General features: G+C 52.0%; 4 protein-coding genes across 4 annotated transcripts; 1 reads left to right on the top strand and 3 right to left on the bottom strand.

Moving 5' to 3' along the window:
- Window positions 1-1177: 1177 nt before the first annotated feature.
- N7474_008746 (uncharacterized protein) lies at window positions 1178-6311 on the bottom strand (the record flags this gene model as incomplete). The annotated part of the gene is made up of 14 exons (XM_057200156.1): window positions 1178-1427; window positions 1485-1955; window positions 2005-2748; window positions 2799-2849; window positions 2898-2969; window positions 3017-3140; window positions 3192-3539; window positions 3588-3750; window positions 3819-4510; window positions 4563-4796; window positions 4865-5144; window positions 5200-5420; window positions 5479-6004; window positions 6087-6311. The coding sequence occupies 14 exons, from the start codon at window positions 6309-6311 to the stop codon at window positions 1178-1180; spliced, it is 4401 nt and encodes a 1466-aa protein (XP_057050857.1).
- Window positions 6312-6977: 666 nt separating this feature from the next.
- Window positions 6978-9506, bottom strand: N7474_008745 (uncharacterized protein; the record flags this gene model as incomplete). The annotated part of the gene is made up of 1 exon (XM_057200155.1): window positions 6978-9506. One exon carries the CDS (start codon window positions 9504-9506, stop codon window positions 6978-6980), a length of 2529 nt encoding a protein of 842 aa, XP_057050856.1.
- Window positions 9507-9697: 191 nt separating this feature from the next.
- On the top strand, window positions 9698-9976 carry N7474_008744 (uncharacterized protein; the record flags this gene model as incomplete). The annotated part of the gene is made up of 1 exon (XM_057200154.1): window positions 9698-9976. One exon carries the CDS (start codon window positions 9698-9700, stop codon window positions 9974-9976), a length of 279 nt encoding a protein of 92 aa, XP_057050855.1.
- Window positions 9977-10108: 132 nt separating this feature from the next.
- N7474_008743 (putative vacuolar morphogenesis protein AvaB) lies at window positions 10109-13047 on the bottom strand (the record flags this gene model as incomplete). The annotated part of the gene is made up of 2 exons (XM_057200153.1): window positions 10109-11604; window positions 11655-13047. 2 exons carry the CDS (start codon window positions 13045-13047, stop codon window positions 10109-10111), a joined length of 2889 nt encoding a protein of 962 aa, XP_057050854.1.
- Window positions 13048-13275: the final 228 nt, after the last annotated feature.

Genomic DNA, 13275 nt, shown 5'->3' with positions numbered 1-13275 from the left:
TTTCATTTATTAACTCTCACCATTAACTTGTACTCGTTGATCCATATACTCTACTGCGGACCCTTCCTACAAGTCTTCCACGCCTTGATCAAAGCCTCTACGCACATAATTTTTCCACCTCGACCACGTCACTATGTATTCGTGGTGGAGGAATATAAAACTACGCATCCGCAACTACTGGCAGTCCCAGAAGCATCTTATGGCCGCAAAAAATGACCTCTGGGACGATGATGAATACAACTTCTGCCCCGGAAGATATGCCGGACAAGCACACGATTAGATTTGAGGCAGACCGGCTACAAACCTAAATACTTGGAGGAACCGCGGTATGGCCAGCTCTGCGGTACTCGAATTCTTTGACAACTTGGGTATGTCTTTCAACACTAGGTTGGAAAATTGGATGGAGGCTAAGACATTTCAAAGTTCGATTAAGGACAAAGAGAAGTTTGAATTGGAGAGGGTTTAAATTTGTGGAAATGATAGCAAAATGAGTGAGCAGTGGAGTAAATGTGAGCTAAACTGTATTGACGCTCGTTGCCTATATTAATTGCGGCATTTGCTCAGTGCCGCGGAATGAATACGACAGGTGAAAGAAAACTTGAATCGGATACTGAGATTTGTAGAAATGTGCGCTGTTTCTCCTATTGTAATTCTTTTGGATTATATGACAAAAGAATTGAGTAGCCAGGTACAATAGCTGAATCCTGGGATCCATCATATACTTCCTGGAAACGACTACTGCCTGATGCCTCTCGCGCTACATCTTATATCTAGACCTGAGAATAGAGGCTTTTAATGGAGTTTTCTCATTCTAGGGAGCTTTCACCTTCACCATGTATACGTGAGATAGATGCGACGCTGATAGAACACCGATGAGCCTAGTGAATTCAATTATCTCCTAAGCGAATCTAGGCTCACATTTCCTGACCAAGAACAGGATAGCCTTTGGACTAGTAATCAATAGCAGGCTTTTCTGTTGGTAGGTGGCACCCAAGGTAGCCATGTTCGGCGCCCGGTTTAATACCAGTTATCACCGTGGTGTGTATAATTGCCTCGGTAGTAAATGCAGCTCTATTAATGACACAAGTTGATACATGCTTACTCCTGCGTGGAATGGAGGGTGCTACAATGTAATCATACCGAAAGCTGTTGTATTTCAAGAGAATGAGACTACATGCTAAGATTTAATGTTAATCTCTCCTACAGATGACCACCCACTATGCTGATATAACCTCGCAAATGCTGAGTCCTTATCAGCTAAAAGAACCGTCGGACTCCCACACTCGATAATCTGGCCCTGATCCAGAATGACCACCCGATCAAAGTCCATGATACTGTTGAGTCGATGCACGATTGCAACGACAGTCCAGCCCTGAAACTCTGTACGCAAGAGAGACATCATAAGCTCTTCCGTGCGAACGTCGACACTGATTGATCACCATGAGCATTATTAATATAAACGCCGCAGGGCAGGGAGTAAATACCTGCTCGTTGCCTCATCCAGCAACAGAATCTTGCTCCTTCGCATAATCATCGCCCTCGCCAGACAGAAAAGCTGTCTCTGTCCAGCGGACAAATGATTCCCCCGCATTTCTGCATCAAGTCCGCCCATTGACCGAATCTGCTCTGTCAATCTGGTCTTCTCCAAAGCAACCTGGATCTGGGATTCAGTGGCTTCGCCCATAGGGTCAAGGTTGGAGCGAATTGTTCCAGATCCTCCAGGCAGAAACCATGGATCTTGTGGTAGCGAGTTAATGTGCCCGCGGACTGTCTCCGGAGACAATCTTGTGATGTTGTCATCTCCAATGGAAACGGTGCCGGATTTGGGGTCTAGCAGCCGTAGGAGAAGTGATATCAGTGTTGATTTGCCTGAGCCCGTCCGGCCGCAGATAGCGATTCGCTGCCCAGCATCGATGGCTAGGTTGATGTTCTTCAAGACATCAGATCCGGAGGCCCTTTGATCACTGTCAGCTGTACAGTTCAACTGTAAAGGGCCTTACATACTGATATGAAGCCGAGACGTTCTTGAAATCTATAGAAGAGTCCGTAGGCCAGTCTTCAGGTACAGCCACAGTCTCCTCGGGCGATTCCGTTGGTGTATCTGCAACGAATTGACGTGTTCTCGCCACAGCACCCAGAGATGTCTCAATACCTGTCCAGTAGCTCACAAAAGACGACAGTGTCTGGCTAAAATTCACGATACTGACCATCGCAACTCCGAGCAGACTGCTACTCATCGAATGCCGCAGAGTCACGGCCAAGGTAATGAGGATGACGGCTAGGAAAGCGACAAAAACATCCAGTACGAGATTCAACCAGCTCTGCAGACACAGAAGCAAGTAAAATGGCCGCTGCGAAAGGTCGAGTAGGCTGGAATTCTGGTCTATAACATATCGTGTCCATTTAAATGCGCGTATAGTGTGAGCCCCGTCTAGTGTCTCAGTGAGGTGTGTGTAGAGCGGGGATACGGCTTCAAGGTCGAGGAGGCGCATCTGTCGGGAGGTCTGAAGGTAGACCTTTTGAAGATAGTAGAGTGCTACTCCAAGGAATGGCAGACACAACGCCATATAGCCAGAGGAGACGCAGGAAAGGACTGCTCCGGCGATACTGTTGCCTAGTCCTGTATATACTCGGTGGTCAGAGCGAGTGAGACGGTGGAAGAAGGAACGGAGGGGCAACTGACCGCTAGTAGAGAGTAAAAGAGACATTGGCAATTGCATATCCATTAAAGTCATGTCTTGCGTAAATCTATGTATGGGTCAGACCAATTTTTCAGTACTCGCTGCAACCAGACTCACCGATTCAACAAAGATCCGGAGTCTGTGGCTGAGATAAAAGACATCGGTGCCCTGGTCGCCAAGTCAGTATAGATCAACAGAAAGGATTGATATTTCCACCTCATCGTGCTTTTGAGAATGGAATAATGCAGGGTATTCGCTGAGTTGGGAACCAGTGCTATCAAATAGTATCTGAGGTAGTGTTAGTTTAGTAGAAAGCAGACATGAGGTGCTCTTACCCCCCACTGATCCCAAGAAAAGCCAATGCCAGTATTCCAAACAAAGCGTACACGGACAACCATTTACCTAGGTCGGCACCTGGCCTCGTCTCATTCGCATCGACCCACCAGCTCAGCCACAACGCTGTGGACATGTTAGCGACTTGAATATATCAAAAACAAAATCGAAACTTACATTGTAGCGCTGTAAAAACAACCTGCAGAGAGACCAAGAACAGAAATACCCCAAAGGCTGGTTTACCCATCGTGTTGATATAGTATGACAAGTTCCGTAGATCGTGCCGTCCACGGTTTTCGATTGACTCTTCTTTGTCTTTCTTCTTGTCAGATGACGAGAGAACTAGCCCTTGCTGATTTACATCCTGTGCTGAGACAGAACTCAAGCCCCCGACGTTGCTGGTCTCAACGTTGAGGTCATGAACGTATCCAGGTACCGACATGAGCTTCTGGAATGGGCCGGATTGCATTAGGCGACCTTCGGGGCTCAAAACGAGGATCTGATCTGAGTACGGGAGCCATTTGACTGCATATGTCAATGATAGTTCTCAACGAAAGGCAAAATGAAACTTACCAGCGTGAGTGATGAGTACGACAGTGGCGCCAGTCTGCCGTATTAACCCATCTTGGGCTAGAAGCTGGTGAAAACAGTGTCGTTCCGTTTCCAAATCTAGCCCGCTGAGGCAATCATCCATCAGGACGATCTTTTTCCGGGCATACACAGCTCTAGCGATTGCCTGCGGTAACCATATTCGTTAAATCACCAATAAAAAGAAGGATAGCCGAAAAATAGTCTTCAACTTACCAACCGCTGTTTTTGCCCTCCACTCAGCGCGATCCCTTTACTACCCACAGGGGTCTCGTCGCCATCTGGGAAATGACGGACATCGATATCAAGAGCACATGCCCGTAGACAAGAATCATACCATTCCTGGTCATACTCCAAGTTACCGAGGATGTTCTGTCGGATGCTACTATTGACCAGGAACGGTGTCTGTGCACAATACGCAATATCGTCTGTTGGTAAAGTCACTGAGCCGTCGAGCAGGACTCCCTCACCCAGAAGAGTCTGCAGAAAAGTGGACTTGCCGCAACCGATACCCCCGAGGACGATATTTAGCGTGCCTGGATAAATCCGCACGGAGAGGTCTCGTAGTACAATCTTGTCGACAGACCAGCCTGCATAGACCTGATCAAACTCAATGATGCTCGGACTGCTTCCTTCGACATTGGAAACTCCACGCTCCCCGGCTAGGTCCCTGAAGTCGACCTGTTTTTTGTTTGTCACGTAGTTTTGGATGCGGCTGCAGCATTCCAACGCGGAGCTCAAATTCGGAACGGCCGCGACGAGTTCATTCACCGGGCTAATCAGCACTGACAGGAGAGACATTGACGAGAAAACCGTTGCGGCGGTGGGTGCTTCGCTGTATGAGAGCTTGAGGATTATACCATACCCGATAAAGGTGACGACGGGGGACAGCATGTTTGCAGCGTTTCCTAAGAGGAATATTAAATTGAGTGTCCCGCAATGAGAAACAACAATGCGTACCCAGCGTGATATTAACAATCTGCACCTGTCGGAATCGCTTAGATTTGTTTAACTCTTCTTCTCTCGTGCCCTGGACAATTCTAGTGATCATGCCGGTGAGACCAAGCATTTTCATGCCCTTCATAGAACCAAGGACGTCCGAGGTCAAAGCGACTCGTTTCTGCACCGTCTGCATCCATTGTCGCTGGCGCGGGGTGATCTTCTTGGCGACTTGACTAGATGCGTATGCCGAAGCTGGTATAGATCATGTCCATCATCAGTTTACCGTACCAAAAGAAAATGTCTCGTTGACTTGAACTCACCCAAAACAACGGGTACTGGCGCAACGCAAATCGGGCCGAGACGTGTCTCGAGGATCCAGAGGGCAATGCCGACTTGAATGATATTTGGCGCCGTGCTGATTACCCACCGGAGTTTTGTCACGATACGATCAATGTCGGCGCCCATCAAACTTATGGGGGACGATGCCTCCACGGTGCCGACGGGAAAATCAAGACTCGATTTGTAGATCAGACTGATTAAAGTCGCGCGGATCATTGCAAGCGCTCGAGCAGTGAGATACTCGTACCATGCCGTTGAGACCTAGAATAAATGCTGTCAGAGGTGTTCCTTCAGCACTGAAGGGCAAAAGACACACAGCAATTCCAAGATACGTGATCCCAAAAGCTCCAACCAGTCCATAGCCATATCGATCTGGCTTTGTTCCAGCATCAACAAATTCAATCGCAGTCTCGATCAAGAATGGCTGGGTTATACTGAATGCAATTAGAACCAGACGAGGAATCATAGTCGCGGTGATAGGCATCCAAAGTGCTTTAGTAATTGCCCAAGCAAGTGAATAGCTTTTATCTTTAGCACCTGCCTCCTTATTTAGCAACAGATATCAGCCAACAAGATAAAGAAGAGAAGAACGAACTGGAATCCCACTGCTTCTGAACCCGTTCATCAACGGATGCAGCCGAGATATAGTCATCAATGGGATACAAATCCTGAACAGTCAGATTGCCACGGTTGCCACGATAAATCAACGGATTCAACCATGCGAAGAAACTACGGCTGTAGATACCACTCGTGCGTTCAGGGATATCCGGGACCTGGGTATGACTTGCTTTGGAAAGGGCCTCCAAGACCAGCAACAGGGCCTTGACAAGCAGCGCAGTCACGGAGACAGTGGGGATAACAGACAGTCCGGGAAGAAGCCATTCTGTTCGCGTCCTTGCAATGTCCAGAATCGTAGTGAAGAGGAGGAAGACACTTAGTAAAGACGAAGGGCGGAGTGATTTTGAGTGTTCCAGCGGGGACAGAAGCCCTATCGCGACGACGGCTGCTAGATCTAGCGCTGCTGCTGCGACGGTTGCTCGCGTGCGGAACGCGGCGTAGACAGGGGTCGTCCATAAGACGAGGAGAGCTAGTTTTAGCAGACAGAGAACAGCAATGGTGATCTAAGATAATTCTTATGAGTTAGCGCTGAGTTAGGGAATGAAATCAATCAATTCCTCGAGAAAGGAATATCAATCGACTGACAAGCTTCACAACCCGGAGCAATGACCATTTCACAGCGTCTGGACGCCGCCAAATCGACCAGACGCGCAGCGGAGCGACACATAGCAGTAGCGCAGCGGGGAGGATGGCAAATATGCTCTCTTCAAAGAGTAGCGTGAAATCGAATCCATCGCGACAGATCTTAAGATCCACCGTGGGTCCGAACGAATCGTCGGGGCAGAGACGGATCAGCGAGTCGTTCGACATATGTAGGGCTGACTTGGCGCGATGGTAGAACGTGGATTGAATTGGCTGGATGGCAATTATATAATAGAGGCTTTAGGCTCTATCCGTAACATTATTTTCATACTGAAATCACAATCGGAGGTGCTGGTCCAAATAAATAAATTATTAGTTAAGATAATTCCCGCGACCTAAGTCCAAAAAGACAATAGGTGAATCCTCTAGGAAATCACCTGAGTTATGGACCCGGGACATCCCGACCCGAAGTAGCCCTTTCAGGCTAAGAGCGAGGGGGACCAGGCGTCCCAGTACTCTAGAAACGGAGCCGAGATATGCGGATCTCAGTATGAGTTAATTCACAGACAGAAATATCCGAGCTTTTCAATTAGGGCTAGCCGTTGCTCGGCCATTTGTGCTGGATTCTAGGAGCTTTGGTTTAACTTCCAAGCTTGCAACAACGACATTACCTGTATAATAATCCCGGTGTGCACTATATGTTGCTAAAACAGATATATATTCGAATGTCATAGATTCCCGATTCAAAGAAAAGATATAACACCGAGCTGTGAACGATACATAATCCATATCCATATCCATATCAAATGCTTGACGCCTAGTTTCCTTCCCAACCATCCGAACCATAACCACCCATGTCATTGAAATCATACACATAACAGATAGACCCATGCCCTAAAGAACACTCAACTCCCTCCTCCCCGCACTCCTAACACTCATACCCATCCCCGTCGTAGCAGGGGCAGACAACCCATTACTCCACTCTGACGAAGACGAGTCGCCCCTCGTTCGAGAATCACTAGTAGAGCTCGTGCTCGCACCGACGCTAATCCCCGCCGTAGTCAGAGAGTCATTATCACCCGTTCCTGTTCCCGGTCCCGTTTCCAGCGCAGGCGGACCACGGCCAATCATAACGGGACGGATTTTCGCACCGACAAACCCGCGGCGATCGCGACCTGTCCGGCCGCGGCCGAGCCAGTTGTGCTTGATGGCTTTGCCGAGGATATCGACTCTGTCTTGGGCGTCGTCGTCGGTTTGCACGCTGGAGAGCACGCTGACGCATTGGAGCATGCGGCCGACTGTTTCGGTTATCACGTGCGAGGAGTCCGCGGAGAAGGCGCGTTGCATGAGTGCTGGTCTTGGGGGTTTGACGGAGGGGAAGATCACTTGGTCGGCGTTTGAGGAGGTGTTGGATGCGGCGCGGCTGCGGGAGTCGTTGCTTGGTGGGCCGGGTTGGCGTTGGTGTTGCTGGGCGGCGCTGTGGCCGCTCACACTGTCGGAGTCGGCTCCTGTGCTTAGGAGGGTAGATGATTGCGAGTTGAAGCTGCCGACTTCTAGAGACGCTGCGGTGCCGGGGCGGCCGACTGCGGCGGCGTTCTTGTTTGTGACCGTGAGGCTGGGGATCCCGGAGTTGATGCTATCGAGGCTCAGGCGCGAAAATGTTGCTTTGAGACTTTCATAGCGGTTGAGAATGATGCAATCCCGGAAGGCTATCAAGACAAGATTCCGTACATCCAGTGTACCTCCGGCGGGAAGTGGACCCCAGAACTCACGGGCTTCGCGGCTGGTCATGATTGAGCCACATCCCTTGAACTCAAGATCCAAAGGCAGGAAAACGGCTTGAATGAAGGGCAAGATCGTGCCGAACACCAACATCCAGATCTGCACAATATGCGGCACCAGTTTCTCATCGGGGACCCCGACCAAGGAGCTGTGGTTCAATGTCGCAAACCCAGTCTCTAGTAGTTCTTGCAAATCACAAACAATACCCGTCGGCGCCCGTTTCTGCACACACCGCTGCAGATGCACCATAACCAACTTATTGAGATCCTCAATTGCAATGCGAACATCTTCACCATCGAAAATGACCAGCAATTTCGCTTTCAAGAAATCCCACGCGTCCTCGGGCGACATGTTGTTGAGTCCAAACCCTTGCAGCGTTTCTCGCAGAACCGCCTCGCCCAGCACACTCGTCGATCCAACGGATGATGGGACTACACCAGGCGGCGGAAGTCCACTGGAATTGGCGAGCCATTCTTCCGTCTCCGCGAGCGCTTTCTCTTCCTTCTTCTTTTCGCGAAGTGCCCGTCCTCCATGCAAGAGGTCCAGACCACTGACGGACTTGCCGAATGTCGTAGACCCCGGTGCCGGTGATTGCGGAGTAAATGAGTAGAGAGACTGCGGCGCATTGGGGTCTGCCGGACGGGAATTGCTCGATGCGGATGACAAGGGCAGGTTGAAGTGATCGTCGCGATCCTTGAGCTTGAGCTTTTGGCGTGATAAGAAATGGTGCTTATGTTTATCCTTGTCCTTTTCCTTCTCCGGCTTGTCGGGCTTATCAGCCGGAACCACCGTGCTCACAGAGGCGTTGGAAAGGTTGTACATGGACGAATTGTTGGACGGCAGGTCAGAGAGGTTTGTCGTCGAGGCGCTGACCATTCTCGACAACCCACTGATCTTGTTCGGGGACGGAAGACCACGATTCGAGAAATCCCTATCGCGGGTTATGCCGATGTGTTTCGGTTTAGAGAACAGCTTCTTCCTCTTCTCAGTCTTCTTCTCCGTCTCCGGCTGCGACCCGGCCCGCGGGAACACGACGTTGGCGGCGGTGGTTGCGGCGCTTGCAGTAGTCTGGTTACTGTTCACCCGTAGCGGTGCTGGCATGATAGCAGGAGGGGGAGAAACACTGCCAGGGCGGGAGGGCACATCGTCCTTCAGCCCATTTTGGGCTCTGCGGGTCTGCATAGCGGCTTGAGCAGCGATGCGCGACGCGGCGACGGCGGGCGGGACCTGGTCCCCTGAGGCTGTTGGCAATGACGGCTCAAAGAAGCCCTGCGAGTGGTGTCTGGGCCGATGGCGCGGCAGCTCAGCGGAAGGCCCGCGCCCCGAGGGTCTTCGCTCCTGCGGCATGCGGGCGCGGGCGGGCGAGGTGTTTGCGGAGGGGGAGGCAGAGGGAGTGGCAGAGGGTGGCGGAAGGGGAGGGAAGTAGCCCTGCGAGTGACCGGTGATGGGTGTAACAGGCGCAACAGAGAGGGTGGTCACGTTGGACGAGGCCTCGCTGCCGGAGGACAATTCGTCTTCATCGCTGTCGTCATCCTCATCGTCGCTGACGGAGGGTCTCGGTGCCAGTTGCAGGTGCTGGGGGCGGTGCTGCTGAGGCGCCCGCGCTGACCGGCCTGGCGAATTGTGGGCAACAGGGTTCATGGCTGGCTGACTGGGCTGGTTGGCTGGCTGCTGCTGCCTGCAGTCAGTTGTGGCAGTGAAGCTGACAGACGGTTGGACGTGGTTTGTTTGTTCCTTGGCAGAATTCGGGGGAGAGTCGCGCCGATCCGATGGCCATCCCACTTTCGTTCTCTTCGGGCATTTTGACACTCACTTCTTCCCCAAACCACAAAATGTCCACCCTCAACCTCGAAGCGGTCTACAAGGCCCCCCAGGGGAATCGCAGCTTCCAGCATCCGATCTCCCTCGGCCCCGCAAGCGACACGGCAACCACTAAGAAAACCCATCTCGCGGCGCTGCAATCTCTCGTCCCCAAACTCCAAGACGAGATCAATGTCTTCCTGACAGAGCGCATGGAAGAAGAAAAGAAGGCGCAGGGCCAGGTCGTTTCCGAGGAAGAAGCGAAAGAGGAAGAGAACTACGGCGAGGAGGTGGTCGAGGATGATGCATGAACATGGATTGGACTGCATGATTCTAAATACATGGGTATCAAAGTCGCCAGACGGCCTCAACAGAAATGGACAGGAAAGTGAGACGAGGACCAAAGAAAAAACCCCCCCGACACCACGACAAACACAACGGAGCTACTCCGACCGACCAACACGATTAGCACACCCCAAATGAACCACCGTATTATCGGGAAACACATTGATCACACTCCCGCCCAACCGCTTATGACACACGCCACAGATCCTCTCCTCGGTGATGGTAACATGTCGCGCCCGCGTGCCACCGCCACGAACACCCTCACCAAGAAGGAGCTGCGCCTGCGTCTGCATATCGCGGGACTTGCGCAAATTCGCCACGATGCGCGCTTCATTGAAGACCGAGTTGACGGCGCGCATGCGGCCCTTGAAGTAGAACTCGAGTTCTTGGACGGGCAGCGTGGCGGGGATGAGGGAGAGGGCTGCGTCGGCAGGGAGACGGGATCCGTGCTTTGCGAGGAGGGAGAGCGCGGGGACATGCTGTTGCTTGTAGCCGTGTGGTGGTGAGAGGTAGAGGGAGAGCAGCGTGAGGTAGATTTCTTCTTCGGCTGGTTCGCTGCGATGCACGCGGTTGCAGTATCTAAGGCAGATTAGTATGTGGTTGCCACTAGAATTCAGGATGATATACTCTTCTGCTTTCTCGTGATCTTCCAGTTGGAAGACGTAGATCTCCAGCGCCTGTCGGTGTTGGCCCATCTTGCTGAATACAATGGCTCGTGCCTCGTAGAGATCCGGATCTACTGCCGTTAGATGATTGTGTGACCACTCACTGGAAAACAACTTACTGTCTCGATCAAGACGGTCTAACATCTTCGCCGGCGAATACTGTTCACTATCCCTCAACATGGCCAGGAACTTCTTCTGCACTTCTCCTTCACTCAGTCGGTCCAGATACAAAATCAGGAGGCGCTGGTGCAGATCGGGAGTCATGTCGTTCCATTCCTCGATGATATGCTCGAGGTATTGCACGGCAAGAGAAGAATCAATGTTCTCCAGAAACTCCAGAACCTGGTGCCGGGGCAGCGTCTCTGCGTTTTCGGTGTCTGCCAGGAATATCTCCATCCCCAGCTCGTGATTTGTGCGAGTGGGCCACTCCCCAAATTCAAGGACCAGGTCAACGTGATCCCCGGAAAGGTTCTGGAGGTAGGCCACTGTGCGGGTTGGGCCGCGAAGAACATCAGGGATTGAGTCCGAGTCTGACTGGCCAAAACGCTGGAGGAGCTCCAAGGCTTGACGGTGGAGTTTCTTGCCATAGAGAAAATCAATCAGATCGTTATACCGCTCCGTTTCCTCAAGACGCTCCATAACCACGGCTGGGTCACAGAAATTGGCAATACGGAAGAGAGATCCAGCCAGCGAGGGCGTGGCGAACATGTGTGCACGGAACAGAGTCGTGTCGACTAACCGGGCTTTGGAGTTGATAGCTGTCTCAAAATCGTCGGGGAAATCAAGCAGCTTAAGGACGGAATCGCTGGCTTCGTCTCCGGGGGTGGGCCGGTCCTTGAGAGAGCCATCGGGATTGAGGAAGCGCTGGAAGCGTCGGCGCACGTCGGCCAGATATCCTTGTAGCTCACGGACAGCCGATTTGAGGGTCTCTGTTGAGTTGTCAATCACACTGATCAAACAGAGATACAACGCTACTTACTGTCCTCCCGGATACTGCCCGATTCACTACTTTCATCTGTCTTCCTTAAAAAGGATATCACAGAACCCGCATATGGAGCACCCCCAGCGGCAGCTTCAGAGCCATCCTGAGAAGCAGTCCCATCACTCTCCACGGCCGAGAGCTCCCCCGCAATCACACGCGGATAAAGCCGAATGACCGTCTCCGGCGGCGCCGAAACCTCCGTAAACAAATCTAACGCGTCGCGGTATTTATGCGCCGCAAAAAGGCTCTGCGCCTTCTCCAGCTTCGCAGCACGCAGTCTGCCGGGTTTGTCCCGAAGCAGCGCATCTTCCAGCATATCTAGGAGACTGATAGCTTCATCCAGATACCCATTCTCGATCAGGGAGTCAATCTGCGTGTCGTAACTCAGAGCCTCCATGCGCCAGATGGTTCGATCACTTGCAACGAGGAACCCTTTCCCAGCGTGCGCGAGACTGATGTTTGGTTGCGGGATGTGTAGGATTTTGGCAGCGGACAAGGGGATAGATTGTAGCAATGTCAGTGTTTCTGGGTTGCGTACTTCAAGCACGCCCTTCGACGCATCGTGCAAGGCGAGAAGGAAGGGATATGAGTATCCGAGCTCGGCGGGCGCATGGCTCCAGGGAATCTGTCTCCGGCCGAGCGATTGACCGTCCACATCGATAAAGTGCGTATGGATATCTTTCGCCAACAGAATCTCACCATCACAGAGCCTTGTTGCCAGTGGCCTGGGAACCATGCCTCCTATCCCGATATAGCTCATGCTCGCGGCCCCAACCCCTGTAAACCGGCCGGGCTCTTCGATACTCCCAGGTCCCGCCAGCTCGGTCACTTCCCCTGACTCAACATCAACCAGCACAAAGCCCGAGGTCAACCCAACGACCATTCTCGTCCCCGAAACCCAAGTGAGCGTCTTAATCCCACTCGCAAGACTCAACTCCGAGACATGGGTTTCGAGCTCCATATCCCTCCAAACCCACAGCATAATCTTCCTCTTAACCGCGACCGCCATTCTCGAAATAATAACAGGAATATCATCGGAATCAGTCACAACATTCGAGGTGATGGCAAACGTCCCCGCGCCCTTGGTCTGTGCAAGTTGCTCCTGCAGCTCATACGACTGCGCATCGTGCAGAGCGACATACCCGCCTGCCAAGGAGACCAGAACCTCCGCCTCCTTGACCAGGGCCAGCTGATCGATCTTATAGCGGGCGAATTTGTCTTCTTCGCGGAGGAGGTCGGTGCTTTGGTCGTCGTTCAGGCGGTAGATGCGGAGACTGCCGTTGCTGAGGCCCGCGAGGAGCCGGTCGCCGTGGGCTAGGACGGCGGTGATTTGGGATTTGTCGCGCGGTTTCAGCTCGACAAGCGGCCGCGCGGTGAATGCGGATAACATGGTGGACGCCGCCGTGGTCAACCACGGCGCATTGGGTTGTGGATGAAGGAGGAGCTTAGCTCGGAGGGGCGCATCATATAGCCTGAGTCAGCACCAGTCCAGCCACCCAGCAATGAAATATGGGCATACTATATTGTTGAAGTATCTACCGCGCCCTCTCTTACTAGTGAAAATAGCAGGTATTTACCTCATTCGTGCTGATTATGAAATCTCTTCTTGTATCTGTAT

The sequence above is a fragment of the Penicillium riverlandense genome (assembly GCF_028828495.1).
Source record: "Penicillium riverlandense strain IBT 135883 chromosome Unknown utg000007l_segment0_segment0, whole genome shotgun sequence".
Classification (NCBI taxonomy): domain Eukaryota; kingdom Fungi; phylum Ascomycota; class Eurotiomycetes; order Eurotiales; family Aspergillaceae; genus Penicillium; species Penicillium riverlandense.
This window is presented reverse-complemented; position numbering and strand designations above follow the sequence as displayed.